The 25,392-nt window shown below is 58.3% G+C and overlaps 1 protein-coding gene across 1 annotated transcript; it reads left to right on the forward strand.

Moving 5' to 3' along the window:
- The first annotated feature begins 623 nt into the window (after positions 1 to 623).
- Positions 624 to 24,125, forward strand: ehmt2 (euchromatic histone-lysine N-methyltransferase 2). The gene is made up of 27 exons (XM_088908042.1): positions 624 to 660; positions 4,945 to 5,032; positions 5,603 to 5,985; positions 6,976 to 7,054; positions 7,147 to 7,223; positions 7,431 to 7,583; positions 7,788 to 7,871; positions 9,093 to 9,210; positions 9,572 to 9,670; positions 9,920 to 10,056; positions 10,463 to 10,606; positions 11,052 to 11,347; positions 12,982 to 13,167; positions 14,207 to 14,289; positions 14,801 to 14,907; positions 15,018 to 15,140; positions 16,234 to 16,335; positions 16,722 to 16,826; positions 17,080 to 17,234; positions 18,016 to 18,183; positions 18,930 to 19,074; positions 20,392 to 20,469; positions 21,264 to 21,379; positions 21,489 to 21,575; positions 22,078 to 22,156; positions 22,280 to 22,455; positions 23,125 to 24,125. Exons 1-27 carry the CDS (start codon positions 634 to 636, stop codon positions 23,303 to 23,305), a joined length of 3,576 nt encoding a protein of 1,191 aa, XP_088764168.1. The 5' UTR covers positions 624 to 633; the 3' UTR covers positions 23,306 to 24,125.
- Positions 24,126 to 25,392: the final 1,267 nt, after the last annotated feature.

A 25,392-nucleotide genomic window follows, 5' to 3' on the forward strand; every position in this document is an offset into this window, starting at 1 on the left:
CGTATAATGACAGGTCAAGTTGAACTGAAGCACTAGAAAAGACGAATAAACAACAGTAACAGTCACAATGTGGAACGAGACAGTGGATCAGCACTGTTTAAGGGTCTGGCAGTTCGTTCTGATGTACAACTCAGTTAAAAGCGTCAAAATCTCAGATCAAACTATTTTTTATGATGTTTTTTTATTTAAACATCCGAAATACAAAAAAAGGAGACCAAATATTAAAACAGATACAGAAATAGACGCACTCGCAATTATAAAAGCTGAAAATTGAGCTTTTTCACATCCTTGTATGTTTTTCTTTAAATGATAAAAAAAATATCAGATCTGAGCATGACTGATTTTGACGTCACAAACATGGACGCGGCCTTTGGGCTTCAGAGCGCCTGGCTTCGGTCATGTGACCAGGGTGAGCTTGGCAGCGGCGGGAGGGGGGAGGGGCGGAAGAGCGAGCCCGGGAAAGAAGACAAACGGGAGGGGGCGGGGCCCGGGCGCGACGTGCCCGTGACGTCAGACGCCCGGGATTGTTCCCCGGCGGAGGACAATGGCGAGGGGGCGGGGCGCGCCGGCGGCGAGGGGGCGGGGCGCGCTCTGAGTGACGTCTTTCTCCGTCGCCCCGGAGTCGGAGCCAATATGTCGGCGGCTGAGCTCTCGAGTGAGGTGAGGAGACCCGATTTTGGATGCTCGTGTGTGTGGGTTGGTGTGGTCCACCCCCATCCTGCACCGTGTTGTCCGTGTGCAGCGGGACGGACGCTTGGGGGGCGGGGGGCCCGCAGCGCCTGCAGGGGCGCCTCGTTTCTGTCTGTAGGCTGGGGGTACAAAGAGGCGTCCAGCGCCTTGCACAGAGCGGGGTCTTTTCAGGGTGCGAGCCCCGTCTCCGCGCCTGGGCGCGCTGCTGGGCAGACCCCGGCGTGGTGGGGAGGGCGATCGGCCGTGTGCGTGTGGAGGGGGTGTTGGGTTTTCGCGCAGGGAGACCGGACCCATATTCTCTCGTCTCTGTTCCTCAGTGCTCCGCCGTACAGCCGGATTGAGAGCAGTCTGATCCACTGCAGGTTTACAGCGATCTCTCAGTCAGACTCCCAGTGCACAGCAGTCTGATCCACTGCAGGTTTACAGCGATCTCTCAGTCAGACTCCCTGTGCACAGCAGTCTGATCCACTGCAGGTTTACAGCGATCTCTCAGTCAGACCCCCAGTGCACAGCAGTCTGATCCACTGCAGGTTTACAGCGATCTCTCAGTCAGACCCCCAGTGCACAGCAGTCTGATCCACTGCAGGTTTACAGCGATCTCTCAGTCAGACCCCCAGTGCACAGCAGTCTGATCCACTGCAGGTTTACAGCGATCTCTCAGTCAGACTCCCTGTGCACAGCAGTCTGATCCACTGCAGGTTTACAGCGATCTCTCAGTCAGACTCCCTGTGCACAGCAGTCTGATCCACTGCAGGTTTACAGCGATCTCTCAGTCAGACCCCCTGTGCACAGCAGTCTGATCCACTGCAGGTTTACAGCGATCTCTCAGTCAGACCCCCTGTGCACAGCAGTCTGATCCACTGCAGGTTTACAGCGATCTCTCCGTCAGACCCCCAGTGCACAGCAGTCTGATCCACTGCAGGTTTACAGCGATCTCTCAGTCAGACTCCCTGTGCACAGCAGTCTGATCCACTGCAGGTTTACAGCGATCTCTCAGTCAGACTCCCAGTGCACAGCAGTCTGATCCACTGCAGGTTTACAGCGATCTCTCAGTCAGACTCCCAGTGCACAGCAGTCTGATCCACTGCAGGTTTACAGCGATCTCTCAGTCAGACTCCCAGTGCACAGCAATCTGATCCACTGCAGGTTTACAGCGATCTCTCAGTCAGACTCCCAGTGCACAGCAGTCTGATCCACTGCAGGTTTACAGCGATCTCTCAGTCAGACTCCCTGTGCACAGCAGTCTGATCCACTGCAGGTTTACAGCGATCTCTCAGTCAGACTCCCTGTGCACAGCAGTCTGATCCACTGCAGGTTTACAGCGATCTCTCAGTCAGACCCCCAGTGCACAGCAGTCTGATCCACTGCAGGTTTACAGCGATCTCTCAGTCAGACTCCCTGTGCACAGCAGTCTGATCCACTGCAGGTTTACAGCGATCTCTCAGTCAGACCCCCAGTGCACAGCAGTCTGATCCACTGCAGGTTTACAGCGATCTCTCAGTCAGACCCCCAGTGCACAGCAGTCTGATCCACTGCAGGTTTACAGCGATCTCTCAGTCAGACTCCCTGTGCACAGCAGTCTGATCCACTGCAGGTTTACAGCGATCTCTCAGTCAGACCCCCAGTGCACAGCAGTCTGATCCACTGCAGGTTTACAGCGATCTCTCAGTCAGACTCCCTGTGCACAGCAGTCTGATCCACTGCAGGTTTACAGCGATCTCTCAGTCAGACTCCCAGTGCACAGCAGTCTGATCCACTGCAGGTTTACAGCGATCTCTCAGTCAGACTCCCAGTGCACAGCAATCTGATCCACTGCAGGTTTACAGCGATCTCTCAGTCAGACTCCCAGTGCACAGCAGTCTGATCCACTGCAGGTTTACAGCGATCTCTCAGTCAGACTCCCTGTGCACAGCAGTCTGATCCACTGCAGGTTTACAGCGATCTCTCAGTCAGACTCCCTGTGCACAGCAGTCTGATCCACTGCAGGTTTACAGCGATCTCTCAGTCAGACCCCCAGTGCACAGCAGTCTGATCCACTGCAGGTTTACAGCGATCTCTCAGTCAGACTCCCTGTGCACAGCAGTCTGATCCACTGCAGGTTTACAGCGATCTCTCAGTCAGACCCCCAGTGCACAGCAGTCTGATCCACTGCAGGTTTACAGCGATCTCTCAGTCAGACCCCCAGTGCACAGCAGTCTGATCCACTGCAGGTTTACAGCGATCTCTCAGTCAGACTCCCTGTGCACAGCAGTCTGATCCACTGCAGGTTTACAGCGATCTCTCAGTCAGACCCCCTGTGCACAGCAGTCTGATCCACTGCAGGTTTACAGCGATCTCTCAGTCAGACTCCCTGTGCACAGCAGTCTGATCCACTGCAGGTTTACAGCGATCTCTCAGTCAGACTCCCTGTGCACAGCAGTCTGATCCACTGCAGGTTTACAGCGATCTCTCAGTCAGACTCCCAGTGCACAGCAGTCTGATCCACTGCAGGTTTACAGCGATCTCTCAGTCAGACTCCCTGTGCACAGCAGTCTGATCCACTGCAGGTTTACAGCGATCTCTCAGTCAGACTCCCAGTGCACAGCAGTCTGATCCACTGCAGGTTTACAGCGATCTCTCAGTCAGACCCCCAGTGCACAGCAGTCTGATCCACTGCAGGTTTACAGCGATCTCTCAGTCAGACTCCCAGTGCGCAGCAGTCTGATCCGCTCCAGGTGTGACAGTGCTGTCAGACTCCCAGTGCGCAGCAGTCTGATCCGCTCCAGGTGTGACAGTGCTGTCAGACTCCCAGTGCGCAGCAGTCTGATCCGCTCCAGGTGTGACAGTGCTGTCAGTCAGACTCCCAGTGCGCAGCAGTCTGATCCGCTCCAGGTGTGACAGTGCTGTCAGACTCCCAGTGCGCAGCAGTCTGACCCGCTCCAGGTGTAATAGTGCAGCAGTCTGATCCGCTCCAGGTGTGACAGTGCTGTCAGTCAGACTCCCAGTGCGCGGCAGTCTGACCCGCTCCAGGTGTGACAGTGCTGTCAGTCAGACTCCCAGTGCACAGCAGTCTGACCCGCTCCAGGTGTGACAGTGCTGTCAGTCAGACCCCCAGTGCGCAGCAGTCTGATCCGCTCCAGGTGTGACAGTGCTGTCAGTCAGACTCCCAGTGCGCAGCAGTCTGATCCGCTCCAGGTGTGACAGTGCTGTCAGTCAGACTCCCAGTGCGCAGCAGTCTGATCCGCTCCAGGTGTGTCAGTGCAGTCAGACTCCCAGTGCGCAGCAGTCTGATCCGCTCCAGGTGTGTCAGTGCAGTCAGACTCCCAGTGCGCAGCAGTCTGATCCGCTCCAGGTGTGACAGTGCTGTCAGTCAGACTCCCAGTGCGCAGCAGTCTGATCCGCTCCAGGTGTGACAGTGTTGTCAGTCAGACTCCCAGTGTGCAGCAGTCTGATCCGCTCCAGGTGTGACAGTGCTGTCAGTCGGACTCCCAGTGCGCTGCAGTCTGATCCGCTCCAGGTGTGACAGTGCTGTCAGTCGGACTCCCAGTGTGCAGCAGTCTGATCCGCTCCAGGTGTGACAGTGCAGTCAGACTCCCAGTGCGCAGCAGTCTGATCCGCTCCAGGTGTGACAGTGCTGTCAGTCAGACTCCCAGTGTGCAGCAGTCTGATCCGCTCCAGGTGTGACAGTGCAGCAGTCTGACCCGCTCCAGGTGTGTCAGTGCAGTCAGACTCCCAGTGCGCAGCAGTCTGATCCGCTCCAGGTGTGACAGTGCTGTCAGTCAGACTCCCAGTGCGCAGCAGTCTGATCCGCTCCAGGTGTGACAGTGCTGTCAGTCAGACTCCCAGTGTGCAGCAGTCTGATCCGCTCCAGGTGTGACAGTGCAGTCAGACTCCCAGTGCGCAGCAGTCTGATCCGCTCCAGGTGTGACAGTGCTGTCAGTCAGACTCCCAGTGTGCAGCAGTCTGATCCGCTCCAGGTGTGACAGTGCAGCAGTCTGACCCGCTCCAGGTGTGTCAGTGCAGTCAGACTCCCAGTGCGCAGCAGTCTGATCCGCTCCAGGTGTGACAGTGCTGTCAGTCAGACTCCCAGTGCGCAGCAGTCTGACCCGCTCCAGGTGTGAATGTCAGTCCTTAGACATGGTATGCCTGCTCTTCAAGCTCAGTGAGCTCAGTGAAGCTTTATTTTTTCGGGGGTGCACTGTCGATCTCCATAGCAACGCATCCATTCAGTCAAAGGGGAACTAATTACGTCTGCCTTCGTTTCCCCCCCACCAGGAGGACACCAAACAGGGCGGACTCTCAGAGCAGAAGAAGAAGGCGGAGACTGCCGCCGGGAAGGACTCTGTTGACCAATCAGGAACAGGCAAGCCCACAGAGAGACACACCCACCCACAGAGAGACACACCCACAGAGAGACACACCCACAGGCAGTCACAGAGAGACACACCCACAGAAAGACACACCCACAGACAGTCACAGAGAGACACACCCACAGGCAGTCACAGAGAGACACACCCACAGAAAGACACACGCACCCACAGAGAGACACACCCACAGGCAGTCACAGAGAGACACACCCACAGAGAGACACACCCACAGGCAGTCACAGAGAGACACACCCACAGAGAGACACACCCACAGGCAGTCACAGAGAGACACACCCACAGAGAGACACACCCACAGACAGTCACAGAGAGACACACCCACAGACAGTCACAGACAGACACACCCACAGAGAGACACACGCACCCACAGAGAGACATGCTCAGAGAGACACACCCACAGGCAGTCACAGAGAGACACACCCACAGACACCAGCCCCTCACTGGACACCAGCCCCTCACTGAACACCAGCACATAATAACATAATAATAATAAAATAGCTCAGACTGTCTCACTCGCACGGTCTCCCTGCCCGTGTTCCGGTCTCCAGGTGACGGCACCGGCGCCGCGGTGACCGTTCCCGAGGAGGCGGAGCCCATGGGGGGGATGATGTCGTCGCCGAAGGATTCCGAGAGGGAGGGGGAGGGGGCGACCAAGGGGGGAGGGGAGCGGGCGGAGGAGGGGGGGGCCGTCTCCGCGGCGCCCCCCGCTGGCAAGGGGCTGGCGGGCCACGCGGCCAAGACTCTCTCCTCCTCCTCCTCCTCCTCCTCTTCCTCCTCCTCCTCCCCGGGTCGGGCGAAGATGAGCATGTCCAGCCAGGGAAAAGCCCCCCCGCCCGTGAGCCCCTCCGCTGACCCCCCCGCCGGCGCCGCGGCCCCCCCCCCCAAAGTCCACCGGGCCAGGAAGACCATGAACAGGCCTGCGGCGGGACAGGTGCGGCCCGGACCCCCTCGTCCATCGGGACCTGGGGCTGACTGCCTGTCCCTCTGACTGCCTGACTGCCTGTCCCTCTGACTGCCTGCCTGTCTCTCTGACTGCCTGCCTGCCTGTCTCTCTGACTGCCTGCCTGCCTGTCCCTCTGACTGCCTGCCTGTCTCTCTGACTGCCTGCCTGCCTGCCTGCCTGCCTGTCTCTCTGACTGCCTGTCCCTCTGACTGCCTGCCTGCCTGTCCCTCTGACTGCCTGCCTGCCTGTCTCTCTGACTGCCTGCCTGCCTGTCTCTCTGACTGCCTGCCTGTCTCTCTGACTGCCTGCCTGCCTGTCCCTCTGACTGCCTGCCTGTCTCTCTGACTGCCTGACTGCCTGTCTCTCTGACTGCCTGACTGCCTGTCCCTCTGACTGACTGCCTGTCTCTCTGACTGCCTGCCTGCCTGTCCCTCTGACTGCCTGCCTGCCTGTCTCTCTGACTGCCTGCCTGTCTCTCTGACTGCCAGTCTCTCTGACTGCCTGTCCCTCTGACTGCCTGCCTGCCTGTCTCTCTGACTGCCTGCCTGCCTGTCTCTCTGACTGCCTGCCTGACTGCCTGTCCCTCTGACTGCCTGCCTGCCTGTCTCTCTGACTGCCTGCCTGCCTGTCCCTCTGACTGCCTGCCTGCCTGTCTCTCTGACTGCCTGCCTGCCTGTCTCTCTGACTGGCTGCCTGCCTGACTGCCTGTCTCTCTGACTGCCTGCCTGCCTGTCTCTCTGACTGCCTGCCTGCCTGTCTCTCTGACTGCCTGCCTGCCTGTCCCTCTGACTGCCTGCCTGCCTGTCTCTCTGACTGCCTGTCTACCTGTCTGCCTTCCTGCCTGCCTGTCTCTCTGACTGCCTGCTTGCCTGTCTGCCTGTCTGTCTCTCTGACTGCCTGTCTACCTCTCTGCCTGTCTCGCTCTCTGCCTGTCTCTCTCTGCCCTGTGTCTCACTGTCTCTCTGTCTCCCTGCGCAGATGAAGAGTGTTGATCCTCCTGAGCCTGCAGTAGACGCCCCTGAGCCCTCCACCAGCTCGCCACTAGAGGGCGACACAGGTCAGCCGGTCTCTCCTGTCTCCATTCCTCTCCCCTCTCCTCTCTCCTCTCTCTCTCCTCTCTCCCTGATTGACCCCCACTCTGTCTCTCAGGAGGAGTGAAGAGGAGGAGGCTGGATGTCGCGTCGCCCCCTGCAGGGCAGCTGGAGAAGAGCAGCGAGGAGGAGGAGGTGGGTGGAGTCACAGTGATGGAGAGCCTCGAACCCTGTGTGTCTCTCCGTCATATTGTCTGTCTTATCTCTCCTGTCTCTCTCTCCTGTATCTCTCTCCCCTCCTCTCTCTCCTGTCTCTCTCTCCTCCCCTCTCTCTCCTCTCTCTCCTGTCCCTCTCCTCCTCTCTCTCCCCTATCTCTCTCTCCTCTCTCTCTCTCTGTGCAGAAAGTGGGCGGGTCCCCGGTGGCCGAGGAGGCGGGGCCGGGCGAGGAGGACCGAGGGGATTGGCTGGAGGAGTGGGAGACGGAGGGGGGGGAGGAGTTCCGGCTCTTCTACGACAGCTTCTCCATGGATGAGCCGGTCGACTCCGACAGCAAGGTAACGAGGCCCACGAGCGCAGATCGGGGGGGGGGGGGTGGCGAGGGCCGGCTCGCGCGCGGACGAGCGAGGACGCGGAGAGACGTTATCGCCTCTGGCCTCGCGAACCCCGTGTGTGAGTCGGAGGACTGGGGCGGGGGCCCCCAGCGCTCGTCCCCTCTGCTGGCTGACACTGAGTGTGCGCGTGCGCGCGTGTCTTTCCAGTCTGGAGACGGGGGAGCAGGGAGTCGGGTCAGCGAGGGCGAGGAGGAGGAGGAGGAGGAGGAGTCGGGCAACCAGTCCGATCGCGTGAGTCTCTGTCTGTCTGTCTGTCTGTCTGTCTGTCTGTCTGTCTGTCTGTGAGTGTGTGTGTGTGCAGTGAGAGTGTATGAGAGTGCGTGATGGTCTCTCTCTGTCTCTGTCTCCAGAGCTCGGGTTCGGACCAGAGGAAGAGGGGTCTGTGTGTGTGTGAGAGTGTGTGATTGTCTCTCTCTCTCTGTCTCCAGAGCTTGGGTTCGGACCAGAGGAAGAGGGGTCTGTGTGTGTGATGGTCTCTCTCTCTCTCTGTCTCCAGAGCTCGGGTTCGGACCAGAGGAAGAGGGGTCTATGTGTGTGATGGTCTCTCTCTCTCTCTGTCTCTGTCTCCAGAGCTCGGGTTTGGACCAGAGGAAGAGGTGTGTGTGTGTGTGTGTGTGTGTGTGTGTGTGTGTGTGTGAGAGTGTGAGAGTGTGTGATGGTCTCTCTCTGTCTCTGTCTCCAGAGCTCGGGTTCGGACCAGAGGAAGAGGGGTCTGTGTGTGTGATGGTCTCTCTCTCTCTCTGTCTCTGTCTCCAGAGCTCGGGTTCGGACCAGAGGAAGAGGGGTCTGTGTGTGTGATGGTCTCTCTCTGTCTCTGTCTCCAGAGCTCGGGTTCGGACCAGAGGAAGAGGGGTCTGTGTGTGTGATGGTCTCTCTCTGTCTCTGTCTCCAGAGCTCGGGTTCGGACCAGAGGAAGAGGGGTCTGTGTGTGTGATGGTCTCTCTCTCTCTGTCTCTGTCTCCAGAGCTCGGGTTCGGACCAGAGGAAGAGGGGTCTGTGTGTGTGATGGTCTCTCTCTCTCTCTGTCTCTGTCTCCAGAGCTCGGGTTCGGACCAGAGGAAGAGGGGTCTGTGTGTGTGATGGTCTCTCTCTGTCTCTGTCTCCAGAGCTCGGGTTCGGACCAGAGGAAGAGGGGTCTGTGTGTGTGATGGTCTCTCTCTCTCTCTGTCTCTGTCTCCAGAGCTCGGGTTCGGACCAGAGGAAGAGGGGTCTGTGTGTGTGATGGTCTCTCTCTGTCTCTGTCTCCAGAGCTCGGGTTAGGACCAGAGGAAGAGGGGTCTGTGTGTGTGATGGTCTCTCTCTGTCTCTGTCTCCAGAGCTCGGGTTCGGACCAGAGGAAGAGGGGTCTGTGTGTGTGATGGTCTCTCTCTGTCTCTGTCTCCAGAGCTCGGGTTCGGACCAGAGGAAGAGGGGTCTGTGTGTGTGATGGTCTCTCTCTGTCTCTGTCTCCAGAGCTCGGGTTCGGACCAGAGGAAGAGGGGGCTCCCCAGGAAGCAGAGCCGCAGCGACAGCCCCTGGGTGAAACCGTCGCGCCGCAGGAAGAGGCGAGACCGCGCGAGGGACAGACCAGGTACGCCGATCGGGCGCATTGATCGATCGATCGGCCAAGTGAGGGATTGGTGCCTGACTGAAGCGAGCGACGACGAGATTCGCTTGACTGGTCAATTAGCTGATCGATTAACCAATTGAGTGATTATTGATTGATTGAAGCGTGTGAGTCCGAGACTCACTGATGAGCAGAATGATCAGTAGGCTGATTGATTACCGATTGATTGAAGCATGTGAGGCGGAGTCTCACTGACGAGCAGAATGATCAGTACGCTGATTGATTACTGATTGATTAAGCATGAGAGTCAGATTCACTGATGAGCAGAATGATCAGTAGGCTGATTGATTGATTATTGATCTTTCTGCGTGTCCTTGTTGGGCAGGGGCTGTGGGGCCCAGCGTGTCGTCCAGCGAGTACACTGAGGTACCCCTGGGGTCCCTGGACATCACGCCTGCCGACAGCCTGTCTCCACGGCAACACGGTGAGGCGTGCAGCGTTTCTCCCCCAGTGTCTCACTCTCACTCCCTGCCTGTCTCACTCTCTGTCCCTACCTGTCTCACTCTCTGTCCCTACCTGTCTCACTCTCAATACCCTTGTGTCTCACCCTCTCTCCCTGCCTGTCTCACTCCCCACGTGTCTCACCCTCTCTCCCTGCCTGTCTCACCCTCTCTCCCTGCCTGTCTCACTCCCCATGTGTCTCACCCTCTCTCCCTGCCTGTCTGCCTGCCAGTGGGCAGCGAGTCTCTGGACACTGACCGGCTGGAGGAGCTGCCCCTGTGCAGCTGCAGGATGGAGGCGCCGAAGATTGACCGCTTGACCGAGAGGGCGAAGAGTCAGTGCATGGCCAGAGAGAGTGTGAACGGAGAGGTACTGTCTGTCTGTCTGTCTGTCCGGAGGGGTCAGGGGTCAGTGGGAGTGCTCTGGGGGGCTCAGGGGTCAGTGACAGCGGTCTGGAGGGGTCAGGGGTCAGTGGGAGTGCTCTGGGGGGCTCAGGGGTCAGTGACAGCGGTCTGGAGGGGTCAGGGGTCAGTGGGAGTGCTCTGGGGGGCTCAGGGGTCAGTGACAGAGGTCTGGAGGGGTCAGGGGTCAGTGGGAGTGCTCTGGGGGGCTCAGGGGTCAGTGATAGCAGTCTGGAGGGCTCAGGGGTCAGTGGGAGTGCTCTGGGGGGGTCAGTGGTCAGTGACAGTGCTCTGGGGGGCTCAGGGGTCAGTGGGAGTGCTCTGGGGGGGTCAGGGGTCGGCGGTCAGTGACCCCTGTCCTCTCCTGTCTGCAGGTGGTGCTGTGCAGCAGTGAGATCGTGAAGAGTGAGACCATGCGGCCCTCGTCCCGGGTGTCCCTCATGGTCCTGTGTGAGGTCCACCGCTCCCACATGGTCCAGCACCACTGCTGCCCGGGCTGCGGCTACTTCTGCACCATGGTGAGACCCGCTGGCCGCTGAGCTCTCTCTCACTCCTGTCTCTCTCTCTCTCATTCCTCTCTCTCCTGTCTCTCTCTCTCATTCCTCTCTCTCCTGTCTGTCTCTCTCTCTCTCATTCCCCTCTCTCCTGTCTGTCTCTCTCTCTCTCATACCTCTCTCTCCTGTCTCTCTCTCTCATTCCTGTCTCTCCTGTCTGTCTCTCTCTCTCATTCCCCTCTCTCCTGTCTGTCTCTCTCTCTCTCATTCCTCTCTCTCCTGTCTGTCTCTCTCTCTCTTGTCTGTCTTTCTCTCTCTCATTCCTCTCTCTCCTGTCCCCTCATTCCTCTCTCTCCTGTCTGTCTCTCTCTCTCATTCCTCTCTCATTCCTCTCTCATTCCTCTCTCTCTCCTCTCTCTCCTCTCACCCCTCTCTCACCCCTCTCTCTCCCCCCCCGCCCCCTCCACAGGGCACGTTCCTGGAGTGCTGCCCGGACCTGCGGATCGCCCACCGGTTCCACCGGGCCTGCGTGTCGGTGCTGGCCGGCCTGCTGTTCTGCCCGCACTGCGGAGAGGACGCCTCCGACGCCCAGGAGGTCACCATCCCCACCGGGGGCGCCGCGGCGACTGTCGTCACGGCGTCCGCCTCCACCACCACGCCCTGCCTGGCCCCGGCCCCGCCCCCTCGGGCCGACACGCCCCCCTCGGGCCCCGCCCCTCCTGCACCCGGGGCCAGCAGCACCAAGAGAGGAGAGACCCCCAGCAGGTTAATACACTACAGCCAATAATAATTATAATAATAATAATCGCTTACACTTATATAGCGCCTTTCTGGACATTCCCCTCAGAGCTCTGTACAGTAACGGGGATCCCCTCCTGCTCCATCAGTGTGTACCCCCACCTCCATGATGCTCCAGTCCTCTCACACACAGCAGCTCTCAGTGGGGAGGAGAGCAGAGGGATGAGGCCAGTTCAGAGAGGGGGGTGATCAGGAGGCCATGATGGGTCAAGACCAGGGGGGTATTTGACCAAGACACTGGGGTAACACCCCTACTCTTCTCGAGAGACACCCCGGGATTGTCAATGAGCACAGAGAGTCAGGACCTCGGTTTGACGTCTCATCCGAAGGACGGCGCCTGTTTACAGTCCAGTGTCCCCCGTCGCTATACTGGGGCATCAGGATTCACACAGACCGCAGGGTGAGAGCGCCCCCTGCTGGCCCCACTAACCCCTCTCCCAGCAGCAGCCTCAGCTCTCCTCCCAGGAGTCTCCCCTCCAGGTACTGGCCAGGCGCCCCCTGCTGGGCTCCAGGGGGCTGTGAGCTGGGTGAGAGCGCCCCCTGCTGGCCCCACTCACACCTCCTCCAGCAGCAGCCTCAGCTCTCCTCCCAGGAGTCTCCCCTCCAGGTACTGGCCAGGCTCCCCCTGCTGGGCTCCAGTGGGGCTGTGAGCTGGGTGAGAGCGCCCCCTGCTGGCCCCACTCACACCTCTCCCAGCAGCAGCCTCAGCTCTCCTCCCAGGAGTCTCCCCTCCAGGTACTGACCAGGCTCCCCCTGCTGGGCTCCAGTGGGGCTGTGAGCTGGGTGAGCGCCCCCTGCTGGCCCCACTCACACCTCTCCCAGCAGCAGCCTCAGCTCTCCTCCCAGGAGTCTCCCCTCCAGGTACTGGCCAGGCTCCCCCTGCTGGGCTCCAGGAGGCTGTGAGCTGGGTGAGAGCGCCCCCTGCTGGCCCCACTAACCCCTCTCCCAGCAGCAGCCTCAGCTCTCCTCCCAGGAGTCTCCCCTCCAGGTACTGGCCAGGCTCCCCCTGCTGGGCTCCAGTGGGGCTGTGAGCTGGGTGAGCGCCCCCTGCTGGCCCCACTCACACCTCTCCCAGCAGCAGCCTCAGCTCTCCTCCCAGGAGTCTCCCCTCCAGGTACTGACCAGGCTCCCCCTGCTGGGCTCCAGGAGGCTGTGAGCTGGGTGAGAGCGCCCCCTGCTGGCCCCACTAACCCCTCTCCCAGCAGCAGCCTCAGCTCTCCTCCCAGGAGTCTCCCCTCCAGGTACTGACCAGGCTCCCCCTGCTGGGCTCCAGTGGGGCTGTGAGCTGGGTGAGCGCCCCCTGCTGGCCCCACTAACCCCTCTCCCAGCAGCAGCCTCAGCTCTCCCCAGGAGGTCCTCCCCACCGTTAACAGCTGGGCGATCGGCTCCAACGACCTCCTGACCTGTTCCCAGCAGAGAGACACCGGCCGGCCGGCCGCCCCAGAGCACAGGGGACCCCCGCCGGACGGACGTGGGGTTCACTGCGCTGGCTAACGCGCCCCGCTCCGGCCGCTGAAGCGGCAGGGGCCCGCCGGTCCGCCGGTCCGCCGGTCCCGCCGGGCCCCTGATCGCCGTCCCCTCTCTCTCGCCCCATCTCTCAGCGCCAGGATGCGGGGCGGTGGGGAGCTGCGGAGGACGGCCCAGTCCGTGCCCCCGGCCGATCCCGTGGACAGCGTGGGCCCCTCGGTCACCCTGCCCAGCGGCAGCCTGGTCTGCCCCAGCGCGCTGCCCGCCGGCCCCAGCAGGGCGGCGATACAGAGGGCCATTCTCACCCAGGATACCGAGAGGTACGTGTGTGTGTGTGTGTGAGTGTGTGTGTGTGTGTGTGTTGGGAGGGGGGGTGGGGAGCGCGTCGTGTTCGAACCCTGTCCCGCGCGTGGAATAACTCTACGTTCCTCGAGTGCATCGTGAATCGTACAGGTGTTTTATCTTTGCTTCCCGATTCCCGCGCGTTGTTAACGAAGTTAACGACTACTCCTGACTTCCTGTCGACTGCCCCTGACTTCCTGTCCAATGCCCCTGACTTCCTGTCGACTGCCCCTGACTTCCTGCCCCTGACTTGCTGCCCCTGACTTCCTGCCGACTGCCCCTGACTTGCTGCCCCTGACTTCCTGCCGGCTGCCCCTGACTTCCTGCCAGCTGACTTCCTGGTCCTGACTTCCTGCCGGCTGCCCCTGACTTCCTGCCAGCTGACTTCCTGGTCCTGACTTCCTGCCGGCTGCCCCTGACTTCCTGGTCCTGACTTCCTGCCGGCTGCCCCTGACTTCCTGGTCCTGACTTCCTGCCGGCTGCCCCTGACTTCCTGCCAGCTGACTTCCTGGTCCTGACTTCCTGCTGGCTGCCCCTGACTTCCTGGTCCTGACTTCCTGCCGGCTGCCCCTGACTTCCTGCCAGCTGCCCCTGACTTCCTGGTCCTGACTTCCTGCCGGCTGCCCCTGACTTTCTGCCAGCTGACTTCCTGGTCCTGACTTCCTGCCAACTGCCCCTGACTTCCTGGTCCTGACTTCCTGCCGGCTGCCCCTGACTTCCTGGTCCTGACTTCCTGCCGGCTGCCCCTGACTTCCTGGTCCTGACTTCCTGGTCCTGACTTCCTGCCGGCTGCCCCTGACTTCCTGCCAGCTGCCCCTGACTTCCTGGTCCTGACTTCCTGCCGGCTGCCCCTGACTTCCTGCCAGCTGACTTCCTGGTCCTGACTTCCTGCCAACTGCCCCTGACTTCCTGGTCCTGACTTCCTGCCGGCTGCCCCTGACTTCCTGGTCCTGACTTCCTGCCGGCTGCCCCTGACTTCCTGCCAGCTCGTTAACGGATCTCCCCTGTGCTGACCAGGAGGAAGAAGCTGCGTTTTCACCCCAGACAGCTGTATCCTGCCGCCAAGCAGGGAGAGGTCCAGAGAGTGCTGCTCATGCTGAGTGAGTCCCTGAGCTGACTGGCTCTCTGTCCGCCTGTCCTCTCTCTCTCTCTCTCTGTCCTCTGTCTGCGTGCCCGTCTGTCCTCTGTAGTGACCCCTCCTCTCCCTGTCTACCTCTCTCATTGTCCGTGTGCCTGTCTGTCCACTGAAGTGACCCCTCCTCTGCCTGTCTCCCTCTCTCAGTGCCTGTCTGTCCTCTGTAGTGACCCCTATCAGTGCCTGTCTGTCTTCTGTAGCGACCCCTCTCGGTGCCCGTCTGTCCTCTGTAGTGACCCCTCCTCTCCCTGTCTACCTCTCTCATTGTCCGTGTGCCTGTCTGTCCACTGAAGTGACCCCTCCTCTGCCTGTCTCCCTCTCTCAGTGCCTGTCTGTCCTCTGTAGTGACCCCTATCAGTGCCTGTCTGTCTTCTGTAGCGACCCCTCTCGGTGCCCGTCTGTCCTCTGGGGTGACCCCTCTCGGTGCCCGTCTGTCCGCTGGGGTGACCCCTGCTCTCTCTGTCTCGCCCTGCCAGTGGAGGGCATCGACCCCTGCGGTCAGTCGGACGGTCAGAACCGCCGCTGTGCCCTGCACGCCGCCGCCCAGAGGGGCCTGCTGGAGATCTGCTACCTGCTCGTCCAGGTGAGCGCCGGGTACACCTGGGGTGCGTGGGGAGGGGGCTCTGGGGGCGTGACCCCGTTTCTTGTTTTCGTTAACGCAAGAGATCCGCCTCCCCCCCGGTGTGTTTTCAGGCGGGCGCTAAGGTGGACGCCCAGGACAAGTCGATAAGGACCCCGCTGCTGGAGGCCATCATGAACGGACACGTGGAGGTGGTGAAGTTCCTCATCCGGAGCGGAGCCTGCGTCTTCCACGCCGTGAGAGCCCTGCCCCCCGACACTACCGACACCCCCGTACTACACTGCTGGCACCCCCATGTTACACGACTGACACCCCCATATTACACTGCCGGCAACCCAGTATTACACTTTCATCACCATTATTACGCTGTCATTACACAGCGATCCCAGAGCTATTACAGTGTTACTACACCATTATAACACTGTCATTACACAGCGATCCCAGAGACAGCTATTAGAGTGTTACTACACCATTATTACGCTGTCATTACACAGCGATCCCAGAGCTATTACAGTGTTACTACACCATTATAACACTGTCATTACACAGCGATCCCAGAAACAGCTATTACAGTGTTACTACACCATTATAACACTGTCATTACACAGCGATCCCAGAGACAGCTATTACAGTGTTACTACACCATTATTATGCTGTCATTACATAGGGATCCCAGAGCTATTAGTGTTACTACACCATTATAACACTGTCATTACACAGCGATCCCAGAGACAGCTATTACAGTGTTACTACACCATTATAACACTGTCATTACACAGCGATCCCAGAGACAGCTATTAGAGTGTTACTACACCATTATTACGCTGTCATTACACAGCGATCCCAGAGCTATTACAGTGTTACTACACCATTATTACACTGTCATTACACAGCGATCCCAGAGACAGCTATTACAGTGTTACTACACCGTTATTACACTGTCATTACACAGCGATCCCAGAGCTATTACAGTGTTAGTACACCATTGTTATGCTGTCATTGCTCAACGGTCACAGCAACAGAGTTATAACAGTGTTACTATGCCTTTGTTACACTGTTATTACACAGCAATCCCAGAGTTCGTCAGAGCTATTACAGTGTTACTACACCGTTGTTACACAGTTATTACACAGCGATTGCAGAGTGCGACAGAGCTATTAAAGTGTTACTACACTGTTGTTACACAGTTATTACACAGTGATTCCAGAGTACGAGAGAGCTATTACAGTGTTACTACACCGTTGTTACACAGTTATTACACAGCGATTGCAGAGTGCGACAGCGCTCTGGCACGGAGACGCCTCTGACCCCCTGTCCCTGTTTGCCCAGGAGGAGGACGGCTCCACTGGACTCCACCATGCGGCCAAGCTGGGCAGCCTGGAGATCGTGAACCTGCTGCTCAGCACGGGGCAGGTGGACATCAACGCCCAGGTCAGCCGGCCTGCGTGCCCCTCCTCCCGCTGGGCTGCCTGTCTTTCTCTCGGCATTAACCCGTCTCTCTCTCAGTCGGACAGTGGGGGCTGGCCACCCCGAAGCTCTGGGCTGCCTGTCTTTCTCTCGGCATTAACCCGTCTCTCTCTCAGTCGGACAGTGGGGGCTGGCCACCCCGAAGCTCTGGGCTGCCTGTCTTTCTCTCGGCATTAACCCGTCTCTCTCTCAGTCAGACAGTGGGGGCTGGCCACCCCGAAGCTCTGGGCTGCCTGTCTTTCTCTCGGCATTAACCCGTCTCTCTCTCAGTCGGACAGTGGGGGCTGGCCACCCCGAAGCTCTGGGCTGCCTGTCTTTCTCTCGGCATTAACCCGTCTCTCTCTCAGTAGGACAGTGGGGGCTGGACCCCAATAATCTGGGCCGCGGAGCATCGGCACATCGACATCATCAAGGCCCTGCTGGCCAGGGGGGCCAACGTGTCTCTGAAGGACAAGGTAGGGGTCAGCGCCTGTCCGTCTAGCTCTCTGTCCACCCTGCCTGTCTCGCTCGCTCTCTCGATGGCCACACGGCACCTGTCCCACTCTCTGTCATTACCCACACTGCACCTGTCACTCTCTCTCTCTGTCATTACCCACACTGCACCTGTCTCTCCCTCTCTGTCATTACCCACACTGCACCTGTCTCTCCCTCTCTGTCATTACCCACACTGCACCTGTCTCACTCCCTCTCCCCCTGTCTCACCCTCAGGAGATGAACGTCTGTCTGCACTGGGCCTCGTTCGCGGGCAGCGCGGACATCGCCGAGCTCCTCCTCAACGCCGGCTGCAACCTCCACGCGGTCAATCTCCATGGTGACACGCCCCTACACATCGCCGCCCGGGAGGGGTACTTGGACTGTGTCACGTGAGTGTCTGTCTGAACCCCTCTCTCTCTCAGTGCAGTGTTCATGTACTGGAGTGTCCAGTCAGTGTGTCTGTATGAACCCCTCTCTCTCTCAGTGCAGTGTTCATGTACTGGAGTGTCCAGTCAGTGTGTGTGTATGAACCCCTCTCTCTCTCAGTGCAGTGTTCATGTACTGGAGTGTCCAGTCAGTGTGTCTGTATGAACCCCTCTCTCTCTCTCAGTGCAGTGTTCATGTACTGGAGTGTCCAGTCAGTGTGTGTGTATGAACCCCTCTCTCTCTCAGTGCAGTGTTCATGTACTGGAGTGTCCAGTCAGTGTGTCTGTATGAACCCCTCTCTCTCTCAGTGCAGTGTTCATGTACTGGAGTGTCCAGTCAGTGTGTGTGTATGAACCCCTCTCTCTCTCAGTGCAGTGTTCATGTACTGGAGTGTCCAGTCAGTGTGTGTGTATGAACCCCTCTCTCTCTCAGTGCAGTGTTCATGTACTGGAGTGTCCAGTCAGTGTGTGTGTATGAACCCCTCTCTCTCTCAGTGCAGTGTTCATGTACTGGAGTGTCCAGTCAGTGTGTGTGTATGAACCCCTCTCTCTCTCAGTGCAGTGTTCATGTACTGGAGTGTCCAGTCAGTGTGTGTGTATGAACCCCTCTCTCTCTCAGTGCAGTGTTCATGTACTGGAGTGTCCAGTCAGTGTGTGTGTATGAACCCCTCTCTCTCTCAGTGCAGTGTTCATGTACTGGAGTGTCCAGTCAGGGTGTGTGTATGAACCCCTCTCTCTCTCTCAGGCTCTTCCTGTCCCGGGGTGGTGATATCGAAGTGTGTAACCGGGAGGGTGACACGCCCCTCTCTCTCGCCCAGCCCCACTCTCCCGTCTGGGTGTCCCTGCAGATCAACAGGAAGCTGCGCCGGGGGATCGCCGAGCGCATCACCCGCACTGAGAGGATCATCTGCAGGTCTGTGCCTCTCAGTGTGTGCATCAACCCCTCTCTCTCAGTGTGTGCATCAACCCCTCTCTCTCAGTGTGTGCATCAACCCCTCTCTCTCAGTGTGTGCATCAACCCCTCTCTCTCAGAGTGTGCATTAACCCCTCTCTCTCAGTAATGTGTATTAACCCCCCTCTCTCTCAGTGTGTGCATCAACCCCTCTCTCTCAGTGTGTGCATCAACCCCTCTCTCTCAGAGTGTGCATTAACCCCTCTCTCTCAGTAATGTGTATTAACCCCCCTCTCTCTCAGTGTGTGCATCAACCCCTCTCTCTCAGTGTGTGCATCAACCCCTCTCTCTCAGAGTGTGCATTAACCCCTCTCTCTCAGTAATGTGTATTAACCCCCCTCTCTCTCAGAGTGTGCATCAACCCCTCTCTCTCAGAGTGTGCATCAACCCCTCTCTCTCAGAGTGTGCATTAACCCCTCTCTCTCAGTAATGTGTATTAACCCCCCTCTCTCTCAGTGTGTGCATCAACCCCTCTCTCTCAGTGTGTGTATTAACCCCCCTCTCTCTCAGTGTGTGTATTAACCCCCCTCTCTCTCTCAGTAATGTGTATTAACCCCCCTCTCTCTCAGTGTGTGTATTAACCCCCCTCTCTCTCAGTGTGTGTATTGACCTGTCTCTCTCTCAGTGTCTGTATTAACCCCTCTCTCTCAGTGTGTGTATTGACCTGTCTCTCTCTCAGTGTGTGTATTGACCCCTCTGTCTCTCAGTGATGTGGCTCAGGGCTATGAGAATGTCCCTATCCCCTGTGTCAATGGAGTGGACGATGAGCCCTGTCCCTCTGACTACAAGTACATCTCGGAGAATTGTGAGACGTCCAGCATGAACATCGACAGGAACATCACACACCTGCAGGTAAACACACACACCCTGCTGCTGGTACACTCACACCTGCAGGTAAACACACACATATACACCTGCTGCTGGTACACTCACACCTGCAGGTAAACACACACACATACACCTGCTGCTGGTACACTCACACCTGCAGGTAAACACACACACCCTGCTGCTGGTACACTCACACCTGCAGGTAAACACACACATATACACCTGCTGCTGGTACACTCACACCTGCAGGTAAACACACACATATACACCTGCTGCTGGTACACTCACACCTGCAGGTAAACACACACACATACACCTGCTGCTGGTACACTCACACCTGCAGGTAAACACACACACCCTGCTGCTGGTACACTCACACCTGCAGGTAAACACACACATATACACCTGCTGCTGGTACACTCACACCTGCAGGTAAACACACACATATACACCTGCTGCTGGTACACTCACACCTGCAGGTAAACACACACACATACACCTGCTGCTGGTACACTCACACCTGCAGGTAAACACACACACCCTGCTGCTGGTACACTCACACCTGCAGGTAAACACACACATATACACCTGCTGCTGGTACACTCACACCTGCAGGTAAACACACACATATACACCTGCTGCTGGTACACTCACACCTGCAGGTAAACACACACATATACACCTGCTGCTGGTACACTCACACCTGCAGGTAAACACACACACATACACCTGCTGCTGGTACACTCACACCTGCAGGTAAACACACACACCCTGCTGCTGGTACACTCACACCTGCAGGTAAACACACACATATACACCTGCTGCTGGTACACTCACACCTGCAGGTAAACACACACATATACACCTGCTGCTGGTACACTCACACCTGCAGGTAAACACACACACATACACCTGCTGCTGGTACACTCACACCTGCAGGTAAACACACACATATACACCTGCTGCTGGTACACTCACACCTGCAGGTAAACACACACACATACACCTGCTGCAGGTACACACACACACACACACAATCCTGCAGGTAAACACACACATATACACCTGCTGCTGGTACACTCACACCTGCAGGTAAACACACACATATACACCTGCTGCTGGTACACTCACACCTGCAGGTAAACACACACATATACACCTGCTGCTGGTACACTCACACCTGCAGGTAAACACACACATATACACCTGCTGCTGGTACACACACACACATCTGCTGCGGGTGAACAGGGAGGTTTCGATGGCGGTTTAACAGTCATTTACACACTATTTCAGCAGTCGTTTCACACAGAATGTACCTCATCTTCTCTCCCTGCCTGTCAGCATTGTAGCTGTACAGACGACTGCTCCTCCAGTAACTGCCTGTGTGGACAACTGAGTATCCGCTGCTGGTATGACAAGGTACCGTGTTTCTCTGTGTGAGGAGTGTCTCTGGGGTCTGTGTGAGGGTCTGGACTCCTCTCTCTGTGTGAGGAGTGTCTCTGGGGTCTGTGTGAGGGTCTGGACTCCTCTCTCTGTGTGAGGAGTGTCTCTGGGGTCTGTGTGAGGGTCTGGACTCCTCTCTCTGTGTGAGGAGTGTCTCTGGGGTCTGTGTGAGGGTCTGGACTCCTCTCTCTGTGTGAGGAGTGTCTCTGGGGTCTGTGTGAGGGTCTGGGCTCCTCTCTCTGTGTGAGGAGTGCCTCTGGGGTCTGTGTGAGGGTCTGGACTCCTCTCTGTGTGAGGAGTGTCTCTGGGGTCTGTGTGAGGGTCTGGACTCCTCTCTCTGTGTGAGGAGTGCCTCTGGGGTCTGTGTGAGAGTCTGGACTCCTCTCTCTGTGTGAGGGGTGTCTCTGGGGTCTGTGTGAGGGTCTGGACTCCTCTCTCTGTGTGAGGAGTGTCTCTGGGGTCTGTGTGAGGAGTGTCTCTGGGGTCTGTGTGAGGGTCTGTGCTCCTCTCTCTGTGTGAGGAGTGTCTCTGGGGTCTGTGTGAGGGTCTGGACTCCTCTCTCTCTGTGTGAGGAGTGTCTCTGGGGTCTGTGTGAGGGTCTGGACTCCTCTCTCTCTGTGTGAGGAGTGTCTCTGGGGTCTGTGTGAGGGTCTGGACTCCTCTCTCTGTGCGAGGAGTGTCTCTGGGGTCTGTGTGAGGGTCTGGACTCCTCTCTCTGTGTGAGGAGTGTCTCTGGGGTCTGTGTGAGGGTCTGTACTCTGTGTGTGCAGGATCGCCGGTTGCTCCAGGAATTCAACAAGATCGAGCCTCCCCTGATCTTCGAGTGTAACCTGGCCTGTTCCTGCTGGAAGACCTGCAAGAACAGGGTGGTGCAGGCTGGGATCAAGTGAGTGCTGGCGGTGCTGCTGTTGCATGTGTTGTCGGCGACGTGTGTGAAAGTCTCTGAGGCCCTTAATCCCCCCTCTCTCCTCTCTCCTCTCTCCTCTCTGACCCAGGGTGCGTCTGCAGCTGTACCGCACAGCGAAGATGGGGTGGGGAGTCAGAGCTCTGCAGGATATCCCTCAGGGCAGCTTCATCTGCGAGTGGGTGTCTCCCTGTTATCTCTGCATCTCTGTCTCTCCTGTCTCCCTCTGACAGTCTCTCTCTCTCTCCTTTCTGTCTCTCTGTCCTGCCTGTCTGACAGTGTCTCTCTCTCTCCTGTCTGTCTCTCTCTGTGGTGTCTGTCTGACAGTCTCTCTATCCTGTCTGTCTCTGTCTGTGCTGTATCTGTGCTGTGTTGTCTGTCTGACAGTCTCTCTCTATCCTGTCTGACAGTCTCTCTCTCTCTCTCCTGTCTGTCTCTCTCTGTGCTGTGCTGTCTGTCTGACAGTCTCTCTCTGTCCTCTCTGTCTATCCTGTCTGTCTGACAGTCTCTCTCTCTCCTGTCTGTCTCTCTCTGTGCTGTGCTGTCTGTCTGACAGTCTCTCTCTGTCCTCTCTGTCTATCCTGTCTGTCTGACAGTCTCTCTCTCTCTCCTGTCTGTCTCTCTCTGTGCTGTGCTGTCTGTCTGACAGTCTCTCTCTCTCCTGTCTGTCTCTCCCTCAGATATGTAGGGGAGCTGATCTCAGATGCTGAAGCTGATGTCAGGGAAGACGACTCCTATCTCTTCGACCTGGATAACAAGGTGACCTGTCTCTCTCTCTCTCTCTCTCTCTCTCTCTCTCTCTGTGCCTCCTGTCTAACCGCCTCTCTGCCTGTCTCTCTCTCTCTGGTCGGTAACGCCCCTCCCCTCTCCCGCCCCCTGCAGGACGGGGAGGTGTACTGCATCGACGCCCGCTACTACGGCAACATCAGCCGCTTCATCAACCACCTGTGTGACCCCAACATCATCCCCGTGCGGGTCTTCATGCTGCACCAGGACCTGCGGTTCCCCCGCATCGCCTTCTTCAGCTCCCGGGACATCCTGACCGGGCAGGAGCTGGGGTGAGACAGGAGACACACAGGGGACTGGGGACAGGGGACAGGAGAGAGACAGGGGAGAGACAGAGAGACAGGACACAGAGAGAGGGGTTCCCCCGCATCGCCTTCTTCAGCTCCCGGGACATCCTGACCGGGCAGGAGCTGGGGTGAGACAGGAGACACACAGGGGACTGGGGACAGGGGACAGGAGAGAGACAGGGGAGAGAGAGAGAGGCAGGAGCTGGGGTGAGACAGGAGACACACAGGGGACTGGGGACAGGGGACAGGAGAGAGACAGGGGAGAGAGAGAGAGGCAGGAGCTGGGGTGAGACAGGAGACACACAGGGGACTGGGGACAGGGGACAGGAGAGAGAGGCAGGAGCGAGGGGAGATGGACAGGAGAAAGAGAGACAGGAGAGAGAGGACAGGACACACAGAGAGAGAGAGAGAGAGAGGCAGGAGCGAGGGGAGAGAGACAGGAGAGACACAGAAGAGAGAGAGAGAGGAGAGAGAGACAGGAGACACAGAGGGGACTAGGGACAGGAGAGAGGGAGAAAGGAGAGAGAGAGACACAGGAGACACAGAGGTGACTAGGGACAGGAGAGAGGGAGACAGGAGAGACACGTGAGAGACAGCGAGATCCTTTCACACTCTGATCTCCAGCCTCTCTCTCTCTCTCGGCCCGCGGCGCAGGTTCGACTACGGCGATCGCTTCTGGGACATCAAGAGCAAGTACTTCACGTGCCAGTGTGGCTCGGAGAAGTGCAAGCACTCAGCCGAGGCCATCGCACTGGAGCAGAGCCGCCTGGCGCGGCTGGAGGCCAGCCCCGAGGCCCTGCCCGAGCCCGCGCCCGCGCTGCCCAGCGCCCCCTAGAGGGCCTGGCTGTGCCCGGGCGCCCGGCTGTCTGTCTGTCTGTCTGTCCGCCCAGCTGTCTGTCTGTCTGTCCGCCCGCCTGGGCCCCCGTCTGTCTGTCTGTCCGCCTGGGCCCCCGTCTGTCTGTCTGTCTGTCCGCCTGGGCCCCCGTCTGTCTGTCTGTCTGTCCGCCTGGGCCCCCGTCTGTCTGTCTGTCTGCTCTCCTGGGCCCCCGTCTGTCTCTGTCCGCCTGGGCACCCGTCTGTCAGTCTGTCTGTCCGCCTGGGCCCCCGTCTGTCTCTGTCCGCCTGTCTGTCTCTCTCTCTGTCCATCTGCCTGTCTGTCCACCTGCCTGCCTGCCTGTCTGTCTGTCTGTCTGCACAGGTTCAGTGGGATCTGTATCCCTCTGTGCCTGTCTGTCTGCTTCATGTCTCTCTGCCTGTCTGTCTGCCTGCCTTTTGTCTCCCAGTGCCTGTCTGTCTGCCCACCCTGTGTCTCTCTGAACCTGTCTGTCTGCCCTGTCTCCCAGTGCCTGTCTGTCTGCCCTGTGTCTCCCTGTACCTGTCTGTCTGCCCTGTGTCTCTCTGTACCTGTGTGCCCTGTGTCTCTCTGTGCCTGTCTGCCTGCCCCATGTCTCTCTGTGCCTGTCTGCCTGCCCCATGTCTCTCTGTGCCTGTCTGTCTGTCTGCCCTGTGTGTGTCTGTACCTGTCTGTCTGCCCTGTGTCTGTCTGTCCTGGATGTCAGAAGCAGCCTGCAGTGAGCTGTTGACTGTTTTATTAGCCCTCAGTAGAGTTGTCGTCTGTTGTGAGTTTTTACTGAATAAAGAGCCTTTCTCTCTCCTTGTGGACTCTGCCTCTGTCCCTGCCGAGCGAGACACTCCTCGTCCAGCCTGGGGACTGACCGGCCCAGCTGGACCTCAGTGACACAGCTGACCAGTAGCTCAGCGACACAGCTAACCGCTTGCTCAGCGACACAGCTGACCAGTAGCTCAGTGACACAGCTGACCAGCCCAGCTGGACCTCAGTGACACAGCTGACCAGCCCAGCAGGACCTCAGTGACACAGCTGACCGGTACCTCAGTGACACAGCTGACCAGTAGCTCAGCGACACAGCTGACCAGCCCAGCAGGACCTCAGTGACACAGCTGACCGGTACGTCAGTGACACAGCTGACCAGCCCAGCAGGACCTCAGTGACACAGCTGACCGCTAGCTCAGTGACACAGCTGACCAGTAGCTCAGTGACACAGCTGACCAGCCCAGCAGGACCTCAGTGACACAGCTGACCAGTAGCTCAGCGACACAGCTGACCAGCCCAGCTGGACCTCAGTGACACAGCTGAGCAGCCCAGCAGGACCTCAGCGACACAGCTGACCGCTAGCTCAGTGACACAGCTGACCAGTAGCTCAGTGACACATCTGACCGCTAGCTCAGTGACACAGCTGACCAGTAGCTCAGTGACACAGCTGAGAAGCCCAGCAGGACCTCAGTGACACAGCTGACCAGTAGCTCAGTGACACAGCTGAGAAGCCCAGCAGGACCTCAGTGACACAGCTCAGTGACACAGCTGACCAGCCCAGCAGGACCTCAGTGACACAGCTGACCGGTACGTCAGTGACACAGCTGACCAGCCCAGCAGGACCTCAGTGACACAGCTGACCAGTAGCTCAGTGACACAGCTGACCAGCCCAGCAGGACCTCAGTGACACAGCTGACCAGCCCAGCAGGACCTCAGTGACACAGCTGACCGGTAGCTCAGTGACACAGCTGACCAGCCCAGCAGGACCTCAGTGACACAGCTGACCGGTACCTCAGTGACACAGCTGACCAGCCCAGCTGGACCTCAGTGACACAGCTGACCGGTACCTCAGTGACACAGCTGACCAGTAGCTCAGCGACACAGCTGACCAGCCCAGCAGGACCTCAGTGACACAGCTGACCAGCCCAGCAGGACCTCAGTGACACAGCTGACTGCTAGCTCAGTGACACAGCTGACCAGTAGCTCAGCGACACAGCTGACCAGCCCAGCTGGACCTCAGTGACACAGCTGAGCAGCCCAGCAGGACCTCAGCGACACAGCTGACCGCTAGCTCAGTGACACAGCTGACC

Source organism: Atractosteus spatula (genome assembly GCF_055471065.1).
Source record: "Atractosteus spatula isolate fAtrSpa1 chromosome 10 unlocalized genomic scaffold, fAtrSpa1.hap1 SUPER_10_unloc_1, whole genome shotgun sequence".
In the NCBI taxonomy this organism is placed as follows: domain Eukaryota; kingdom Metazoa; phylum Chordata; class Actinopteri; order Semionotiformes; family Lepisosteidae; genus Atractosteus; species Atractosteus spatula.